Below are 18,630 nucleotides of genomic sequence, written 5' to 3'. Positions count from 1 at the left end.
ATCCACAAAATGATCTATCTACAAGAAAAAAAAACGTGACTAAGACATATGCCAAGGCTGTGAAGCCAACCAAAGCAGCACCAAAAAGCAAAGCCAGCAATCTAAATGACAAAATAAACTGTTCCCATGTAGTTGTTTTCCATCAGTTACAGTACATGAGTGATATATCAAACATGTATACGCAAACATTTGCCTCAAAAGAATTAAACATACTTTTTCCTCATAGTCTCAGATTTTGCCAGGAGGAGTTGGAGACGATGAACCTGTGAAATACAAAATATAGGTTTCATTAAGGAGCTAGCTGTGGAAGCTGGCATTGCTAATGCAACACATTTGTCCATTAGGTGAAAATCAGAACAAGACTCTTTGGATAGTAGCAGAGGCAGTGATGCCATCGCTGAAAATCAGGCTACTGTTATACTGGCTTTCATCTAGACACTACACTTATGGATGTACATGAGTTTCTTTATTTCCCCTTTTTGGTTAACACACTCACCTTATTGAAGAAAAAAAGGCTTTTCAGTACATACAGCTGGAGCTATGATAATATCTATGAAAATCTGATTCCAATGACAGGTGCAGCTAAGCTGTCAGAAACCTATCTAAAACATTCCATTTATACTTCGACTCAACTGAACAACTTCCTCTCCTGTATGCACGTTGAAGGACCTGTCAGACGTACCTCTTCATAGTAGGTTTCCATAGCTATCCTCATTTCTTCCAAATTAGTGGTCTTCATGTCTGCCTGGAATTTGCTGAAAATAGAATAATACAAAAAAATTCAGTCAGCAAAGACAATGCAATACCTGTTGGTTTACAAGTTCTGGGTGGGTGGTTTATAATTCCTAATATGTTCTCAGAGTTCATTAAAACGTCTTAAGGAACAGAAGAATACAGATGAAAAATAACATGGATTTCAAATTCCCTTTATTATCTCATGCAATACAAGCCTCTACCCCCCCGCAAAGTCATACTTAATAGTGTTGTCTTTCTCCTTGCACTGTTCTTCTAGCTTGAGAATCTTCTGCTTTAATCCACTAACCACCTACAGAAAGAACAAAGAGCTCATGAGTCCTAGAATAATCTGTTTCTTCACAGAAGTTCAATTTCTCCATAATCTTGCCCTGTCTTTATAAATTGTACCTAACCAGATATACTTATTCCTACATACTTCAGTACTTAGTAAATCATATACATGTCTGCTACCCTGTGACAAAGCGAACACTAATGAAATCAGATCCCTAACTTATATCTGTGCTAATATAACCAGCTAAGTAATATTTATACACAATCGTTAAATAAAAACAACTCTGCCCATTACCCTGCTAAATTCAAAGCAGCAAATAATAGGGAGAATACTCCCTAAACAGATTCAAGACAGCGACAAAGAAGGCTCCCTAAAATAATGTTAATTCCAGATCTTTGTTACTGGTTTCTTATCTGACTATAGAAATAATGGTTGCATGATTCCCTAATTGCTTATTTGTTCTTACTTAATTTTATTTTTTTAATTATTGTTTCAGTTTGGCAAGGGGAAAAAAGGAGAAATTAAAGCAAAAGGTAATGAAGAAACTATTACCCATCCATTATCAGTCTTCTTTTCTGACAAAGCTCGTGCCAGCTCACAGCCCTGCAAGATAAGACAGCTAAAGCAAGTGACCAATCTTGCTACTTTATTCTACTGCCAGCTCTTTCCACATAATTTTCTAACCTACTCATCTCCACAGTCATTTCACAGTCCAACAGCTTAAGTTCTGAAGTCCCTATGCTCATTGTTATATATTGGCACACTTCTCCCAAGATGTAGATCTGCACACAGAAAATGACAGCCACAAGGAATTCAGTGAAATTCAGGTCTTCTAACTATGACCCTAAATGCTTCTCAGCTTCATGGCTTTGACAATAAGGCTCATCTTTTGCTTCCTGGTTCAGGTCTCAGGACCACATGTGTCAGTCACCATGCAAGAGGTTAACTCCCTTCTACTCTCAGGCAAACTATTCAGAAAGTGGGCCTCTAAAGAGACAGCATTTTAATTTTACCTTCAGAAATTAAAAGTATCTTTGCTAAACAAACTTATCTGCACAGCATGGCATGATCTTCCTTTGAACAGAGCTGGAATTGTTAGCTCACAAGTGAATGGGATTTCTGTTTTGTGTATCTCAGAATGGTGAGCTGAGATACACAAAACAGAAATCCCTTCACACCAACCAACCACCCCTCTCATTCAAGCTCATCATTCCTAGGAGCCAACACACCACAGAGTCCTGAAATCTAGAGAGACAACAAGAGGATCACACTGCTCAGCACTCTATTGCCCCACTTCTATCCCCCAAGAAATAGTCACCCTGGAAGGATCCAACAGTTGTTCAATTTGTTTATTCTTTCTATTGTTCTCTTCTTCTAATCGACGGAGCTTAGTTTTCATTCGATCTCCCTCATTTTTCTGAGCTTGTATTGTCTAAAAGAGGGGAGAAAAAATCATAAGCACATTTCAGAAATAGAAACACACTGAGTTTTCACAAGGAAACATGTTTTGATGTCAATAACAATCCAATTACGACGGTCAGGATGAGCAAAAGAAAAAAAAAGAGAGACATCACACTGGACCAGGGCTGACAGATAAGGGAGGTGACAGGGCAAAGATAAATGGAAAAAGTTTAACAGAAAGGCAACCTTACACAAATCATCTACAACAGCCAAGACACTTGTCTATAGGTATCCCTAGTGTTCAACATGCCCAGTCCTCATCTTTCATACACTGCACTAAACTCAACTGACAAACTGTTAAAATGTGATGGGTAACAGCCAGGAGGGGGGGAGGAGAAAAAAAAAAAAAAAAAAAAAAAAAAAAAGGAGGTGGAGGGACAAAGAAACCAAATGCAATGAACCTTTTCAGCGTCCAGCTAGGGCCATGGCTGGGGTTCAGGACTGGGTATACTTCAAGGCTTCCACATCCAGTACTCAGAAGTATCTATCACACCATAAGAACAATGAAATTGCCTTAAACAGACACAAGTTTAGTTTAGCCTTACATTACAAATGCAAAAAAATTTGGTGGATGTCCCAGTTGTAGAAACCAAAGTATTCTGAACCAATAAGGCCTGGACATCTACAGGTGGATGGAGCAACACTATGATTTCTATGTAAGTATCAGAGAGACTGTACCTTTTTCAGTTCTATAATTTCATCATACATATCTTCTTTTTCTTTGTAGTCAGGAGTTCCAGGAATGTAGCCTACAGAAAAAGGTACATAAAATAAGCAGATTGAAGGAGGTATTTTTAACTAACTGGAAACCTTACAGTTAAAGGTTTCTAGAACAGCACCAAACTGGAAACTAGGCTTTTTTTTTTTTTTTAAGAAGAAAAATCAGCAAGGAAATTAATTTTAGAAATGGAGGTGAAATGGAAATGTTAATGTATGAAACTTCTGCCAGATTTTACAGCAAGTTTCTCCTAATTACTTCTCTCTGGTGCTAGATTAAAATATCCATCCCAAGAAAGATATACACTTCACAGAAGACTGCAGTCTTCTCATCCCAACAAATCAGTTATTTACAAAAGATTTCTAAAAGATGTCCAGAATACATTTTTTTATCTATGGCTAATGTGTAAAAGCCTATCATCTTTTAAAGTTGCCAGAAACTGTGTATTACCAGTAACAGTAGAGGTGTCATTTTACATGGAAGTGGGATTTTTAAGTTTACAGTTCTCCTTTAAGAAAAGCAGGATAAAAGTTTTACATTTTGCTCTTCTCATAAAACTCAATTGATTTTAATATCACAACCACATGATAAAACACTTTCTAGAGAAGAAGTAAAAGGAGTCAATTACATAGAATTTCAGGCAAGCAGATGGTTTCTATCAATGGTTCCTAAACTATGTTTTGCAAAGTCACAATAAATTGTCTACAGCTGGCCCATTGAACCATATTATATTTGCAACGTTTTCAGCTGCAAATGCACGGCAATTTGCAAAAAGTTCTGAAAGCTAATAGTGATTCATTGTTCAAAAAAATTTGGAAACCCCGGTCTTATCCAATTTAGAAATCTCAAAAAGTATCTCGTGGATCATATTTTGACACATATTTTAATACAGGCTAAACTGAAATGGCTCTTGCTTTACTAAAGCTAAGGTCTTAAGCAATGTGTGTTTTTACACGGAAAAAAGATCATTAACTTTTATCTACCACACCATTACAGAGTTTACCATTACTAGAAGAACGAGAATGTTTTGGCTTCTTCATTCCTAGAGCTTCCTTCAAATATTCCGGAGTGCTACTAGAAATGTTAGTTCGCATATGCCCCATGTCAACATCTGATTTCAGAGGATGGCTCATTCCTGCCAACAAAAAATGGAAGAAAAATGCAAAAATCAGGCATAATTGTGAATTAAATTTGTGGATTTATTCTGAGCAAATGCAACATGGAAAGCTCCAGATGCTGTTAATTATTGCCTCTATAAATTCCAATGCTCAAGATCAGATCATTCCAACCACCCAAATAAATAATAGTGAAATTACTTCCTATGTAGCCTATAATCAAATACAAATCTATTTTTTAAGAGTTTATATGTTAAGCTGTCCACAACACTGAATTTTATCCACATATGCAGTTAAAGTTTCTGTACTAATACCTTGTTTCAGTGATCCCAGCCACATCTGCCTTGGGTTTTTTACAGCAGCACTCTCAAGACGTGCACTGCATGTTCCCTGCAGAGATCGCCCAACTGCAACTTTTTTAGGATACATTTGTGTGCTAGAGCTGTATGGAGACTCTGTAACAAAAGAAAATACCTCAGCATTGCCTTAAAAAGCTCAAAGTCACAAAAATTATTTCTGTCTTGTGTTTCAAAGTTCCCAGACACAGTCCTATTACTTCTAAAAATAGAATTTAACAGCGTACTACATACTGGCTTATATGGAGCAATGGGACATTCACCTAAAAAAAAAATAAATCACAATAAAGAAAAAATCCAATTCCAGAAAATGAAGAGGCTTAGAAAGAGGCATAGTGACAGTAATATGACTCAATGCACATAGAAATATTTACATGTACAGTTTGGATAGGCATCCTTAAGATACCTGCATGTCTAAATACATACATTAAATTGACATTTCAATGAATGCATACACAAACATCCTATCAATGAGAAAAATATGTACGGCTAAACAGACAGAAGTAACTTTATAGCTGCTAATTCACTAGCAATTTTCTTGCAGTAGTCAAAGAACAGAATTGGCCTGATGCAACTGCTGGGGAGCCCCTCACATTACTACTTCAGGTATGGCAGTCACGTTCAAATACGGACACTAATTCCACTTCAAATTATTAGTATAGATGTGCGCTACATGGGCTAACTAGTTAGTCTTCAAAAATTACCAAGAGAAGTACATACAGTAAGAAGCAAAGTCACAAACATCGTAGTTGAAACTAAACAGCTATTTTAAATTCCATCATTTAGACAAGCAAAGGGATTTCAGGAAAAGAAAGAAGACAGATGTACATCTACCAGAAGAGCATGCCTCTTCCTCAAGCTAAAGCAAAATTTAAAAGTACAACATTATTTAATTTATTAGAAACAAAAATCAGCAACACTTTAAGGTAAGGTCTCCTTTGAAACATTCACTGGAAGTGTAAAAAGGAAGGTAAATGGAAAAGTATAGTAAGAAACATAAACCCCAGAAAGAAGGCCAAAACTCCACATTAAAACTGCAGATCTAATAATAACATTGTACTTCTAAGGTCATGTGGAAAAAAAACCAAAAAACAAAACCAACAAATGAAACAGAGAACTGCTTAATCTACAGACATAGATATCTACCAGATGGTAGGTAGCTCCAGTAATTCTAGATTCTTTCTACACAGCAAGTATCATAATTTCTCCAAAAAAACAAAGAGAAAAAGAAATTCAGAATACTTGCCATTAGAAGGGATAACATGAGAAGAAAGTAGTTTATGCTGGAGAATCAAGAATTACAACTAGCCCATAAACTTCAATATTTAGTCTACAAAAGTCTAACTTCACAGGTTACAGAAGAAATCTCAGATAGGTGTGCTCTGCACACACCAGTGAATAACTCTAAAGAGAATAATAAGATGTTATTTCAAGTAAATCTTCCAGTTCTTGCATCCCACAAATCTATCTTGTTCTGCAATAACAGAAGCAGAAGAAAAAATTTTGGAATACTTACTTGGTGACTTTGGAGGCTTGTGAAAAATTTTCTTCTTTAAATTCTGGAAGAGAAAAATAATTTTTTAATGTATTTAAAATATTCCACTCTTCAAAGACTTCAGCATATAATCTCAAAATTGGCTTCAATCTCCATTTCGTATGAAGATCATTTGTTCTAATAACACAAAATTTTCTGCGAAGAAAAGAAAAATAGTAGAGTTAAGTATATGCAGATTTGGCCTCAGCAATGGTCACCAGAATTACGGTGGTGCCTACTGAAATTTTAAGCTACAGATGAAAAGTAGTCTATTCATGCTCAGAACACTAAGACCTTCCCCATCAGTATTAAATATGAGTAGCAGCAAATTCAAGATGATCAATTCACAGAGATCATCTGATCAGGCTGATCTGTAGAACCATTTAGCTAAAGGAAAGACTTATTCAACTCCATTAAAACTCTGTAAAAGGATTACTTAGGCCCATAACTTGATAGAACAGTGAAATGAATCCAAACATCATTTGCCGCCCCCAGTGCTGAGAATTTAGAAGCCAGAATTACATCCGGAATTAGAGGAGGTTTTTGAATCAAACTACGTTGCAGTAACATTTGTCAGCTCTCCTCTCTGAAGGGTGTCTTATCGACCAGGAGGCATCATGCAGATGCACGGTGTGCAACAACATGCTGACAGGCCTTTTAAGGCATTCACCTGCAGCATGCCATTAATAAAACTCACCATTTCTGTATCGGATTCACAGGTTATCACAGACAGGCTGTCATCTCCCTAGGAAAGAGAGACATTAACCGTGACATTTGCTACTACGTAATTGGTTATTATACACGTCCAGAAAACTTTATATCCTTTTACTATCGCAACAAAGTTTGAGTGCAATAGATTCAAATGGTAAGTGTGTCACCACTGTTGCAAAAACCAGCATCATTTGCTCTAACACAAATGTTCTGTGTGATACAGTGCAAGTCACTTCAGACCTGAGCCACAGAGACCGATGTACTTCAGTGCATCACAACAGCTGAACCTTCAGGTGCCGGTTCTGCATTAATTTCTCCACCAGTAAGAGTTAAGCAGCAACTCATCCATCTGTCCCCTTCCTCACTCACTTGTTCCTACCCTTGCTATGCTATGGGAATGTTCAGTAAACTCGACTGGAAAAGCTATCAGGCTTATGAAAAAACCTCAAACCAAGAAATCAAAAAAGTGGTTAATTTTTCCTCAGATTGAGCTGACAAGTTTCCCTGCTTCTCAAATGTAAGCATATCCACAGCAGAAGGAAAATTTCCACTTTGCTTTCAAATTATCTGAATGTATGCTACCCTGACAGAAAGAACATTTTCACTTGCTGCTGACTCCATGGTGCTCACAGCTGCAGCACCATTCTTTGGACAGATGCTGATCTATCTCTGGAAGAGGCAGGGCGGGGTGAAGTATTTTTGAGAACCCTGGTTGACAGAACAGAAGCTGGGACTGATAACAACAGAGCAGGTAAAACAGCCTTTTCTGCTGGCTGAGAGCAAGCAGGTACACATCTCACACACCATGCCATACAGTTTTTAATTTCCTGAGGCAATATTCCTTGCAGCACACTGATTATTTCTGTTATTTTTAAGGCCTTTTTATCACTCTGGGAGATCTCTCTACCTAACTGCAGCTATCGCACTAGGAATCGGAGAACGTGTAAGGCACCCAGCCTTGATGGGAGATGGTAAACAACAAAACATTCACCAGAATATAAACGTGCAATAACAAACCCACCCCAGTCCTTGGAAAACTTCACAGTCCCTTCGCTCTTGCAAAACAGGCCCAACAAGAGTCACCTATGACAGACTACAAGAGAACACGGGGGCTCCCAGCAAAGGGCCTCAAAACCTCAATCTGGCTGCCGAGGGAGAGAGAAACGAACGCTAACACCCCCCGCGCCATGCTACCGGCCAGCCATGGAGAAACAGGCAGAACCCAGAACCCCGCGGGCTGGAGACGGACCGATCGTCCTCCTCCCCCTCCTAGCCACCGCCTCGCCGGCCTGGAGAGCCTGAGGGGGCTCCAGGCTTTGCCCGGCCCCGCGGGCAGGCGGGAGCGTTTCCCGGGCCGGGCCCGGGCTGAGGCAGGCCCGGGGCCGCCTCCTCCTTCGCCTCCTCCCCGCCACCCGCTCCTTACCAGCTCCCCCTCCGCGGCCGCCTCGCCGGCCCCCCGGGCCATGGCGGGAGGGTGGCGGAGAGGCCTTAGGAGGTGGCAGGGCGGCGGGGGCGGCCTCGGGCCATGGCGCCCGGCTCGGGGCAGGGGGCGGCCTGGGCTGAGCGCCGGCCTCCCCCCCACGGCACTTCCGGGTTGCGGAAGCCATGGCAACCAGCCGCGCGGCGGAGAGGCGGGGCGGGCCCGGCCGAGCGGCGCTCCACCCTGCGGTCGGGGCGGCGACGCCTGCGCAGAGTGGCCGGGGGCGGGGGGGGGGAGCCCAGCGCTGCCGCCTGCAGCGGCTCCGCCGCCGGGCACTGCCAGGCGGGCCTCGGCCGTGCTGCGGAGCGCGAGTGCCACCAAGCGGCCCCGAAGGCAGGAAGCCCCGGCGGGCCGAGGAGCAGCCCTTGCGAGCGCCGGCTCCGCCCCGCCGCCCCGCCAGCAGCTTCTGCGCAGGGACGACCCCAGGTGGAGCACGGCCCTGAGCAGCCCCAACCCTCCAGCCCCCCCACGGGCCCCGCTTTCAGAGCAACCGCGGGACCCCCTCCCGTAGCCCCACCGCAGCCGACCCGGCACCACCGCACGGCCAGAACACCCTGCCGCGCCGCCCGCCCGCCCTCTGAGCGCGCCCGGGCCACGCCCCCACCTTTGCGACACTCGCTTTGCGGCCGGGGCCGGTAAGGCGGGTCTCTGCCGGTCACGGAGGGGGCCCGCGGCCGGCGCCCCCGGGCCATGTCCGTGCAGTTGTCGTGGTTCGTCGCCCGGGCCCGCCGCCGCTTCGCCATGAGCCGCGAGTGCTCCCTCCTGCTGCCGCGCGTCTGCGCCGCCCTGGCCGACCCGCGGCAGCCCGGCTCCGACGACACCTGCCTGGAGAAGCTGCTCGACTGGTTCCGGCACCTGGCGGCGTTCGGTGAGTGCCCGCCGCTGGCAGGGCCCCCCCAGCCCGGGCCGGCGGCGACTGGCAGGGCCCTGTCCGAGGCGGAGGGAGGCCTGCAGGCCTGGGGAAGCCTCCCTCAGAGGTGCTGTTCCCTCGGTGACACCTGAAAACGCTCTTTGGTACTTGAGGCCTGTACCTGGGCTTGGGCTTCAGATGAACCCAAATTCGTCTCTAACAGTTGTGAGGGGTTACACTCAGCTCTGGCAAGCCTCTTAGAGTTATGAGAGAGGGCAGAAGTCCTGGCAGTGACCCTCTGTTTTCTGGCCTCTTCTGGGGCAACCCCCGGTCGCTAGATCCTACCGAGAAGCTGGTGCAGGACAACCCCTGTCTGACAGAGTTCATCACCTCCGTGCTGGCACTGCCAGAGCCCAGTCCGAGCATCCTCTCCTTTACTCTGCGGTTAGCTGGGATACTTGCTGCTTCTGAAAACCGCTTCCAGCACTTGCAGGTGAGTCGGCTACCCAGGTACCTGCTGCCACATGTCTGTTTCCTCCTTCTCTGTGGAGGACACCTGAAAATGTACGTATTCTGCTTATAAAATTTCTGGCATTCATCGAACAACTCATCAAACAGTGGTATGGTAATCAAGACCTACAATCCTACCGTTCCTTTTCAGTTCTCATGTAAAGCTGCTGTCTTCTTACTTCTGTCTTGCCACAGTAGTACTATGAATGTAATATGTAGTGTTTCTCATTTTCAGTTCAAAACAGTATATGGGATAACCCTGTCTCACAGCAGTCATTGCAAAATATTGTATTCCTGGACAGAGCCTATAGTTTTAAACTGCACTAACAGATGTAGTTTTCCCTCCATAGTAGGTTGACAGGAAATCTCCAATTCTCTGCAAAAATGAGGGAGCTTTTTAAAGCCCTGCTTTCTACAATAGAATACATTTATAGTACAAAACTCAAAACCCAAAAGGCTTCCTTCAGGGAAGAGATGCATACAACTGCATAAAGCAGACTAATGGAACTGATATATACATAAGTTGTCCCTAGCATCTTAAAAACAAGCAGTTTTGGTTTTGAACACCTCTATTGCTTAGTCCATGAAAGAGACAGATGTTGAGTTTAAGCATGGGATTCTGAAAATTTTATATTTTAGAGATACTTCTAGCAAGAGAAGATTTCACTACAGTATTGATACTCTTGACTTGGATGACAGAGCAGCTTCTCCACCCCCTTGAGCCCCTTTGCTTACCGTTTACTCTGTGTGTTCTCCTCTGACCTCAGCAGGAGAAGCTGTTGGTCAGACTCTTTGGCAGGGATGGGCCTCTGAACAGTGCAATGTGGGAAGATGCATCTGTGCGAAGTGGCTGGGTGGAGGGTGTGCACAGCATGATGCATCACCAGCCTGCCCTCCACTTCCTCTGCAATGGTGGTGAGTACTTCTAGGACTGGTAACTCCCCAAATCCTCTGTGTCTCTTCCATTCCAGTCTGTTGCTCAGATGTCAAATGAGAGAGACAGGAGTTTTAATTTATTTAAGATAATAATAAGCCATTTGTCAAAAACACTGAAGTAATTGAAAGATGACGGGGTTTTTGTTAAATTAGTTACGCCTTTTGTCCCCCCCCCAAACACTGAAGATGGTGCCCTTTTTAGAGGGGAAAGAGGCACATCTTATGAAACACATGATAAAAATAGCTTATTAAAAGCCTTCTGTAACTCTTTTAAAAGCCTTTTGTAACTCTTACTAAAAGGGACATTTCAGTATGATTTTAGTGCAGAAGAACTAACTAGGGACTCATTTATCTCTTAATAATTGCACACATTTGCAGTCCCATTGTGTTACGCAGGTATGTAAATTCTGCTGTTAACACCATCTTTAGATCCCATGTACAGAGGGGCCTAAAAGACTGGGTTAGTATTAACATGCAGCATGCGCTGCTGTTCATGTGATGGAAAAGTGGTACCGGGTCTGCCGTTCATGTTTTTCCTACTGATTGTGTCCAGAGATGGTACAGGCTGCTTCCATAAATACACAGTGAGTGTGCTGTCAACTCTCCTAACGTTACTAATGTTATATTGAGGTGGTATTTTATTCCTGAGTTATTAAAACACCCGAGGATCTGAAAACAATCATACTTTCTTCTTTTGTTTGCTTTTTGTTTGTTGTTAAGGACTGGCTGACTTTGAAGTGCTGTAGAGACTACAAAATAAAGTATAAAAAACCCCACAACACCATTTAAAGCTGTGTGGTACTTGAATTAGAATAAAATATGGTTGGAGTGCAACAAGGCTCCACCTCACAATAGGAAAGCTGTTGTTTTTTCCTCCAGTGACTTGTTTTGTTTTTACACAGGAGGCATAGATGTGATCTTCACTCTGCAAGGGGATCCCAGCCTGTTTGTGGCTTCAGCTGCCAATCAGCTTCTGGTGCACATGCTCACCTTCTCTGTAGAGTCTGAAGCGACTAAACCTCTCAGTACAAAGGACTGTGACTGGCCAGCGAGTGCCCAAATGATTATAAAGCATATAGAAGATTCCCTTCAGTCCAGCTCTGCCTCTCACATCAAGCAGTCATTAAAACTGTTAACTAGTTTGTTTGGCAGTTGTCATGCTACGTGGACTGAAGTACTTTGGTTAGGCATAGTAAAGCAAATAGAATCCTTTTTGACGGAAGAGACTGTTCAAGCACAGCACATGCTGGCGAATCTATTGCTTAACGTGGCATGGTAAAGATCTTCTGGGACCTGGGATCCAGTGATGAGATATATCTGTTTTCCAGTCTCTAATAGGACATATTACTTACACTTCTTTCTTCTCAGGTCCCCTGTGTTTTGTGACACTGAAGGCAGTTTTTGGGCATTAGTGACTTCTGCTCTGGAACGCTTAACCCCAGTACAAGCGGGTCCTTTGGCAGTGGGAATTCTGAGGCTCTACAAATGGTAGGACTTACTGCAATGAAGTTTTTGCACTCTACAAATGTTTCTGTACTAATATCTCTGGTGTCTTTTCAAGAACTGGGGTTTTTTCTCATTGCATTTTCCACTATATTCCTTAATATGTAAGACTGGTTGGCAAGGATGGTGCCAGTAGCTAACAAACTTCAGACACTGATAGTAAGAATAATACAGTTTTAAAGAGAGAGAAATGAAAGGAGCCAATTTCATGTTTATGTGTATACACTTGCATCTTTGCTACAGCCAGCTAATTTCAGGAAGAAACAGCAGACTCCTTTAACTTTATACTGCCAAGGTTGATTAAGAGGGACACAATTTGACTGCCTGTCAAATCCAGTAGTCTCTGTTCAGTTTTCTCTTTCAGAAAAACACTGACTAGTGTAAGAACTTTCACTGCTGTCCAGCAGAAGTGTGCATCTGGAGACTCTGTCGACAGTTGTAGAATAACTTAGGTTAGAAGGAACCTGTAGAAGTGATCTAATTCAACCTCTTGCTCAGTGCAGGGCTAACTTCAAAGATAGATCAGGTTGCTCAGGGCCTTCACCGTTCAAGTTTCAAATATCCCCAAGGATGAGGGTTCCACAGCTTCTCTGGGCAACCTGTTCCAGTGCTTAACCACTTCCATTTCACTATGAAAAGCATTTTCTGTATATCCAGTTGGAATCTACCCTGTTGCAATTTAAGATTCTTGTCTTGTGCACCTCTGAGAAGTCTGTCTGCATCTTCTCCATAACTCCCCTTTAAGTAGTGAAAAAGCATCAAGAAATCATCAGATGAATACAGCACATGCATACTGATTTACAGGCTAAGTAACACCTGGGTCTTAAGGTATAAGGACACCATTTTGTTGACAAGAAATGCCTCTCTCTAAACCCCCTTCTTACACAGAATCCCACTCTCTATTTGCATAGCTTGATAAGGCTGTTTCTGAATTCCAGAGACATTTCTCCTCTGCTTTCAGTTAGCCAGGGAAGCTTGGAAGAAGGCTTGAATTGTGATAATACGTTCATTGCTCTGTCATTGCTGGCTTCTTTAAAAGCCCGCATGAAAAACATTGTTCTGCTCAGCATTTTGGGGCAGATGTTTGTGAAGGAATTGAAGTGTTATTGTTTTGGTAACTGCTGTTTCCTCCTTGAAGCCCACAAGATGTGAGGATTCAGGCACTGACTGTTCTACTTCAGCCAATGGACTGTATTTTGAGAGCAGCCTCCCAGCCTCTGGAATACGCAGGTACAGTTGTGATAGAAAAGTTAGAGGCTAGTCTGCTTGCCAGTGTTTTAGGTGTCTGGTGTGGACAAAACTGGAGGAGGAAGAGTAGAAGAAGTCAAGGACAGTAGCAGTGTTTGTGGTGAAGTGCAGCATCCTACTGACAGTTGCATTTGAAGGGGTATTCATACTACATCACCTGAATATCCTGATTAACTTTAAAAATCACAGTCCTTTGTATTCACTAACAACCCGAGCTCTTCCCTCCTTTGGTCCTCTAGGTTTGCTGGATGAGTCTGTTAGTGATCCCATCACTGTTGAAAGTCTTCTGTCCTCCAAGTCATCTTGTGCTAGTCTCCTGTGTCAGACCCTCGCTCATCTGGAGGAGCTGCTGTCTCTGGTAACATTCAGAGAAGGAAAAAAAGCCTGGGGATCAAATTGGTCCTTGAAAGACAGCGTTAAGATTGGTTGCAAACTTTTGCAGCAGAAGTTAACAGAACGTGGAGAGGAGTTGACAGTGAGGGCTTCCATACATTAAAGAAATCTAGCACAGTAGATTCCAAATAGGAAAACAGAGAAATGCTGAGGCTTGTAAAGAGGGACTGCACTTAGTTTTAAATCCATCTTTGCAAGCTTTGTTACCATACCTTACTTCTACTACAATTATTGACCCAGTGAAAAAATGTGAATTGAACTGCTTTCCCAAGCAGTGAGAAGAATCTCCTTCCATCTGTGCAATAGTTCTTGGGAGAGAGGACGATAATTTGTTTGTAGTTATTAGCATTGTGGTACCTTAAGAACACACTAGAAGTTGCAATTTTTGCTGCTTCCTGACCAAAACCTCCTGCTCTATATGCACGCTTGAGACTTTTGCTGGAAACTTTTTTTGTCTTTTTTTCTCTCTCCCCTCCCATTAGATTCGTTTGCCAGTGGATTTACCCTATACATCTTTGCTACGCTCTCTCATGACAATATTACAATTCTGTAATGGCTTCCTGAGTCCAGCTTCTCCTCTGGGAAGCACAATAAGCCGAATCTTGATCAATTGCTTCAGAGTACAGAGGTCAGCTCTTGATGTCCTAGCAGCACTCTCGGAGCGAAAAGGTAAGTTAATTTTCGCACTTTAATTTTTTTTTTAATTTTGGAAATACTTGACTATTCTGTAGTTGCAGAATTTTTCATTCCCCTTCACTGATCTTTCTGAATGAAGACTACCACTTCCATTTCTGAAACTTGTTCATTTTTTCCAACTCTTCCTACTGTCTTGGCTGACCTTACTTTCTGTTGAAGAGCTAGGGCAGGTAATGCTGTAATTAAAAAGGTTTTAGTGGTTGTGAGAAATTGGATATTTCTCCTTTACTCTGAGGATTGTACTTGCTTTCTTCTCCAAAACAGTTTTACAATCCTATGTCTGTATTTCTGCAGTTGAATTGTGATTCAGCTGCTCCTTCTCTCACTATTGGTCCTTTAGTTTTGTTTTCTGTGTTTCAGGCTGTGACACACTCATAGGAAGTCTATTTGATGTCCTTCTGGCATACCTGGAGAGTCCGAACACCAGCCCTACTGTGAGTATAGAACTAAGGAGAGATCCAAGTCTATTAGTTTGCCCCAGTGGGATGTAGTTCTGAGAAATTGTCTGACAATAGTTGTTTCTTAGCACAGTTTGTATTAGACTATGTAGGAGACTTGTCTTGGTTCTGGGTTCCTTGCAGAAAATAGCTAAAATTCTGATGAGCGAGTAACTGACCAATACATTGAGTGTTCTTGGAAAGACAGGAGCCATCACGTCTAAGAGTAGCACCAATATACTCAACTTGACATGGCCCTTAAGTATTGAATTCTTTGCATTAAGGGGTTTTGTTTTCTTGCTTTGTTTTGTTCGAATGACTCTGACAACTGCAAATCAAAAGCTGGAGGTACTAGAACTTTATAACACTTAGCTGAGAACAGGCATTTTCTAGGTGTTTGTTAGAAATGTTATATAAGCACCATTTATTTGCGGCTTACTTCTTAGTAAGGAAGCATATGTACTTGTTTACTCTGAGAATTTCTCTGTAAGTTTGAGTCTAAAACAAATTTTATCTAGCATAAAGGCAACAATGCCTCCTCCTGTAGTAAAGTAAATCTGCTTTGTATTGCTTCAGGTTCTAAAGAAAACATTTCAAGCTACATCCAAGTGGTTGGTGCGCTTGCAGGAACTGTCCTGCTCCAACAGTCAGTGGCAACAAACTGAGAAGATTTTGGAAGGTAACGAAGCTATTCAAGTTGGGACAAACAGCAGCTAGAGACATGATACATGAAATCTGCTCTTGCCTACCTTTCCTGCTCAAAGCACTTAGGATTCATTTGTTTGCAATTATGTTGAATTTACGTTTAGCTGCCCAAATAGTGCTTTGAAGAACTCTGGGAGAAGCACACAGCAGCAGCAAAAGGGATTGCATCAGATAAAGTGATAAGAGGTTGTACAGTGATTGCATCAGTAAGGCTTGTTGCCTTTCATGTCCATTCAAGCTTGTCACTTGGCTTTTACAGATGTGTTTCTGGTGCTGCAGAAGCGTTTGTGCAGTCCTTGCTGGGAAGTAAGAGATTCTTCTCTGGAGTTCCTCACTGTCCTGATTAAATGCTTGAGAGGTAGGTACAGAGATTGGAGGAGTATTTCTTTTAATGCTATGAAAATCAGTCAGGCTTGTGAAGCATCCTCTGACCTCTAACTGGAGGGGTAAGAAAAGAAAGAAGTGTCAAGATTTTTACTCTTAGATCATAATCAAAATCTGACAAAAAGATTAATAAACTTATCCTACTTTTCTGTTGAACTCAGATTGCTGTGCCCTCCTTAATGACAGTTTTCATGAGTTAAACTGAGGGGTGTTGAGACAGTCATGTATGTTGAGACATGTATGTCAAGGCAGGTGACAGTGCTTAATGGCAGCGATACTACTTTCCCTTTTTTCAGTTTGCTCTGCAGTGAAGTCTGTTTGGTTTCACTCAGCAGGTTGGGGGCTGGGATTTAGGAGGCCAAAAGCCTAGATCTGCTTTGCACGCTTTGGGTTAATTACTGATTTTCCACTTTACTGGTAGCTCAGGCTTTGCAGCAGGTAGTGCTAAGGCAATGTTAATTCTCCTACAGTAGGTCTGTGATGTTGGAAGAGAGGAGGATGTTGTCGACTACTGTTGTCCCCAGGTCACAAACGAAGCATCCAGCACGCTCAGCTGCATTAGCAGTTTACCCTGCAGCCCCTCTCAGTGCTGCAGTTGCATTCTTTTTCTTTGCCATATGCTTTGCCAACAAGAAAGGAAGACTATTTTTTTCCTACTTTAAGCAAAGGCATAAGTTTGAGGCTGAAACCACATCCCTGCTTGGCCTGAGAAAGTTTTTTCTTGCTGCTAGAACAACTGTAAATGGATTTTTCGAAGTTCCAGTGTCTAGCAGGGCTTGACTGAAAGTCACCAAGCTGCTGGAAAATGGGGAGCCTGACACACAGTGTCTGTGCTCTTGTGAGCAGCTACCTGGTCTCTGCAGTGGCTCAGCTCACTGGCAGCTGTCCCTGCAGTCAGTGGGCATCCTTGTATGACGCAAAAAACTGTTTGCATTGGAAACAGCTTCATGTTCTGAGAGAATAAAGCCTCGCTTCTTTGGATTGCTGTCTTGTTTACAGACCAGGATGAGTTCAGGCAGTCTCTCCTGTCTTCGGAGGTGCCGAGGCTTACAGAAAATCTTCTTGAGGATCCAGAAAGCTATGTGCGAGCGAGTGCTGTGACTGCTGTGGGACACTTGGCCTTCATTACTTTCTTTGCTCCAGAGTCACCTGTCATAGGGAATCAGTGTAACAAAGAGGTATGATGATTTTGTGTAGCCCACTGCAGAATCAAGCAGAACTACGCATCAGTTTACTGCTGTACTACTTATAAATTTCTTCAAGTTGTCTGCAGTCTCATGCAGGCAGATTTCACAACCAGTAATGAAGAGACTAGATTTTTTTTTACTTCTGCTGTTCTTGTTTCATTGCATGTTCCTCCCCTCATTGTGCTTTCTCTTTGTCTTTTTACATTTAGAACACTGTAGCAAAGCTTCAAGAAATCTTGTCGACAGACTCAGAGGGCTTTCCTAGGAGGGCTGTGATCAGCATCTTCACCAAGTGGCTGAGACAAGGCTGCATAGGTCAGCTGGAAGATACAGAGCAGTTTGTCTCTAGAGTGATCCAAACTGTGGAGCATGACTTAGACTGGGAAGTCAGACGTGGTGGTTTGGAACTGGTTGAAGTTTTCTGTAGTCAGACAGTTTGCCAACTTGGCCTTTCTGAATGCCCATATGCTCCTGTCTCATCTGCAGTCAGTAGCTCCATTCATCAGAATGAGTTGCTGCAGATATTTTGCCGAGCAAAAGTGTTCAGCTTTTTGTTTCGGTCTTTGTGTGACTGTGACAAACCAGTAGGTCAGAGAGCCTGTGATATACTGCTTGGCTTAAGAGACAATTTCTATCCAATTAGTACCCTGAAGGATTCACAAGGGACTGGAGATTCACCTGCAGGACGTGGCATTGCCTGGTTACAAAGGACACTAGGGCAGGGTTCTCTGGCCCAGAACTTCCCCACAGATGGTGATAATGGGGTGGATTTTCAAGATCCAGAGAGCATGATGATAGTTTTAGGTACAATAGACTTAGAAGAGCTACATGATGAGCTAAATAAAAGTAGTGACCACGTGGAGAAAAGCCCTCAGTCCCTCTTACAGGACATCCTTGCTACTGTGGGGACCACAGAGGAGAATGAAGCTGACTGTTACTGAAGACATCTTTTGTTCTGAGGGAGCAGTGCTTAAGCAGTGTTCTTCTGGAGGAGAATTCTTTGCTACCAGTCATGAAGTCTTTTGTGAGACAGGATAAAAAGAAGTGTCACGCTGAACAGAAAAAAGGATATGTTCGTTAGCTGTTAAATGGGTTAGAAAATCTTTTGTTTAATACTGATTAATTTTTTGTTTAAAAGTGTCATCTCCAATAAACTGTGATTTGTTTTTCAAAGTAAACACATTATGAAATGCATTTGTTCTTTTTTTTAAGTCCTGTGTCTTTTAAGACAGCACCAGACCATGCCTAGGATAAGGAAATATTTTTAAGAAACAAAAGAGTGACTGAAAACAAGTTGTTGCATGCTCCTTTTAAAGCCAAAGTAGCTAAAACTGATGAAGACTGGTTTTAAGGGACAGTCATTTTGATCTTGTCTGTAT

At 42.6% G+C, this 18,630-nt stretch overlaps 2 protein-coding genes across 8 annotated transcripts in view; one reads left to right on the top strand and one right to left on the bottom strand.

Moving 5' to 3' along the window:
• IQCE (IQ motif containing E) overlaps nt 1–8,640 on the bottom strand; it is a 28,364-nt gene extending 19,724 nt beyond the window's left edge. For 3 of the 5 annotated variants that reach the window (XM_072877604.1, XM_072877606.1, XM_072877607.1), the window contains exons 1-11: nt 8,346–8,640; nt 6,909–6,956; nt 6,194–6,236; nt 4,636–4,776; nt 4,210–4,341; nt 3,167–3,237; nt 2,346–2,459; nt 1,580–1,630; nt 975–1,045; nt 683–755; nt 214–263 (exon numbers count right to left, since the gene is read on the bottom strand). In XM_072877604.1, coding sequence (XP_072733705.1) covers nt 214–263; nt 683–755; nt 975–1,045; nt 1,580–1,630; nt 2,346–2,459; nt 3,167–3,237; nt 4,210–4,341; nt 4,636–4,776; nt 6,194–6,236; nt 6,909–6,956; nt 8,346–8,387 — 836 coding nt within the window. In that variant the 5' untranslated portion in view covers nt 8,388–8,640. Of the gene's footprint in view, nt 1–213; nt 264–682; nt 756–974; nt 1,046–1,579; nt 1,631–2,345; nt 2,460–3,166; nt 3,238–4,209; nt 4,342–4,635; nt 4,777–6,193; nt 6,237–6,908; nt 6,957–7,943; nt 8,325–8,345 lie in introns of those variants that run through there. The other 2 variants (XM_072877605.1, XM_072877608.1) reach the window with 2 other exon arrangements.
• A 287-nt stretch (nt 8,641–8,927) lies between these two features.
• BRAT1 (BRCA1 associated ATM activator 1) lies at nt 8,928–18,416 on the top strand. Of its 3 annotated transcripts, none has more exons than XM_072877601.1 (13): nt 8,928–9,270; nt 9,591–9,745; nt 10,533–10,677; nt 11,601–11,973; nt 12,067–12,186; nt 13,340–13,431; nt 13,689–13,807; nt 14,325–14,511; nt 14,899–14,972; nt 15,552–15,654; nt 15,940–16,038; nt 17,064–17,242; nt 17,461–18,416. In XM_072877601.1, the coding sequence occupies exons 1-13, from the start codon at nt 9,093–9,095 to the stop codon at nt 18,190–18,192; spliced, it is 2,556 nt and encodes an 851-aa protein (XP_072733702.1). In that variant the 5' UTR covers nt 8,928–9,092; the 3' UTR covers nt 18,193–18,416. The 3 variants fall into 3 exon arrangements, with proteins under 3 accessions (XP_072733702.1, XP_072733704.1, XP_072733701.1); XM_072877603.1 differs by having other exon boundaries at nt 10,530–10,677; nt 11,610–11,973; XM_072877600.1 differs by having other exon boundaries at nt 10,530–10,677.
• Nucleotides 18,417–18,630: the final 214 nt, after the last annotated feature.

Source organism: Ciconia boyciana, chromosome 13, assembly GCF_034638445.1.
Source record: "Ciconia boyciana chromosome 13, ASM3463844v1, whole genome shotgun sequence".
Taxonomy (NCBI): Eukaryota; Metazoa; Chordata; class Aves; order Ciconiiformes; family Ciconiidae; genus Ciconia; species Ciconia boyciana.
This window is presented reverse-complemented; position numbering and strand designations above follow the sequence as displayed.

Excerpts from the sequence above, each read along its gene's own strand:
- BRAT1 (XM_072877600.1), top strand. The coding sequence starts at position 9,093 with ATGTCCGTGCAGTTGTCGTGGTTCGTCGCCCGGGCCCGCCGCCGCTTC. Across the intron at positions 10,678-11,600 it reads CCACTTCCTCTGCAATGGTG|GAGGCATAGATGTGATCTTC; the intron begins GTGAGTACTTCT and ends GTTTTTACACAG. Across the intron at positions 14,973-15,551 it reads GTCCGAACACCAGCCCTACT|GTTCTAAAGAAAACATTTCA; the intron begins GTGAGTATAGAA and ends GTATTGCTTCAG.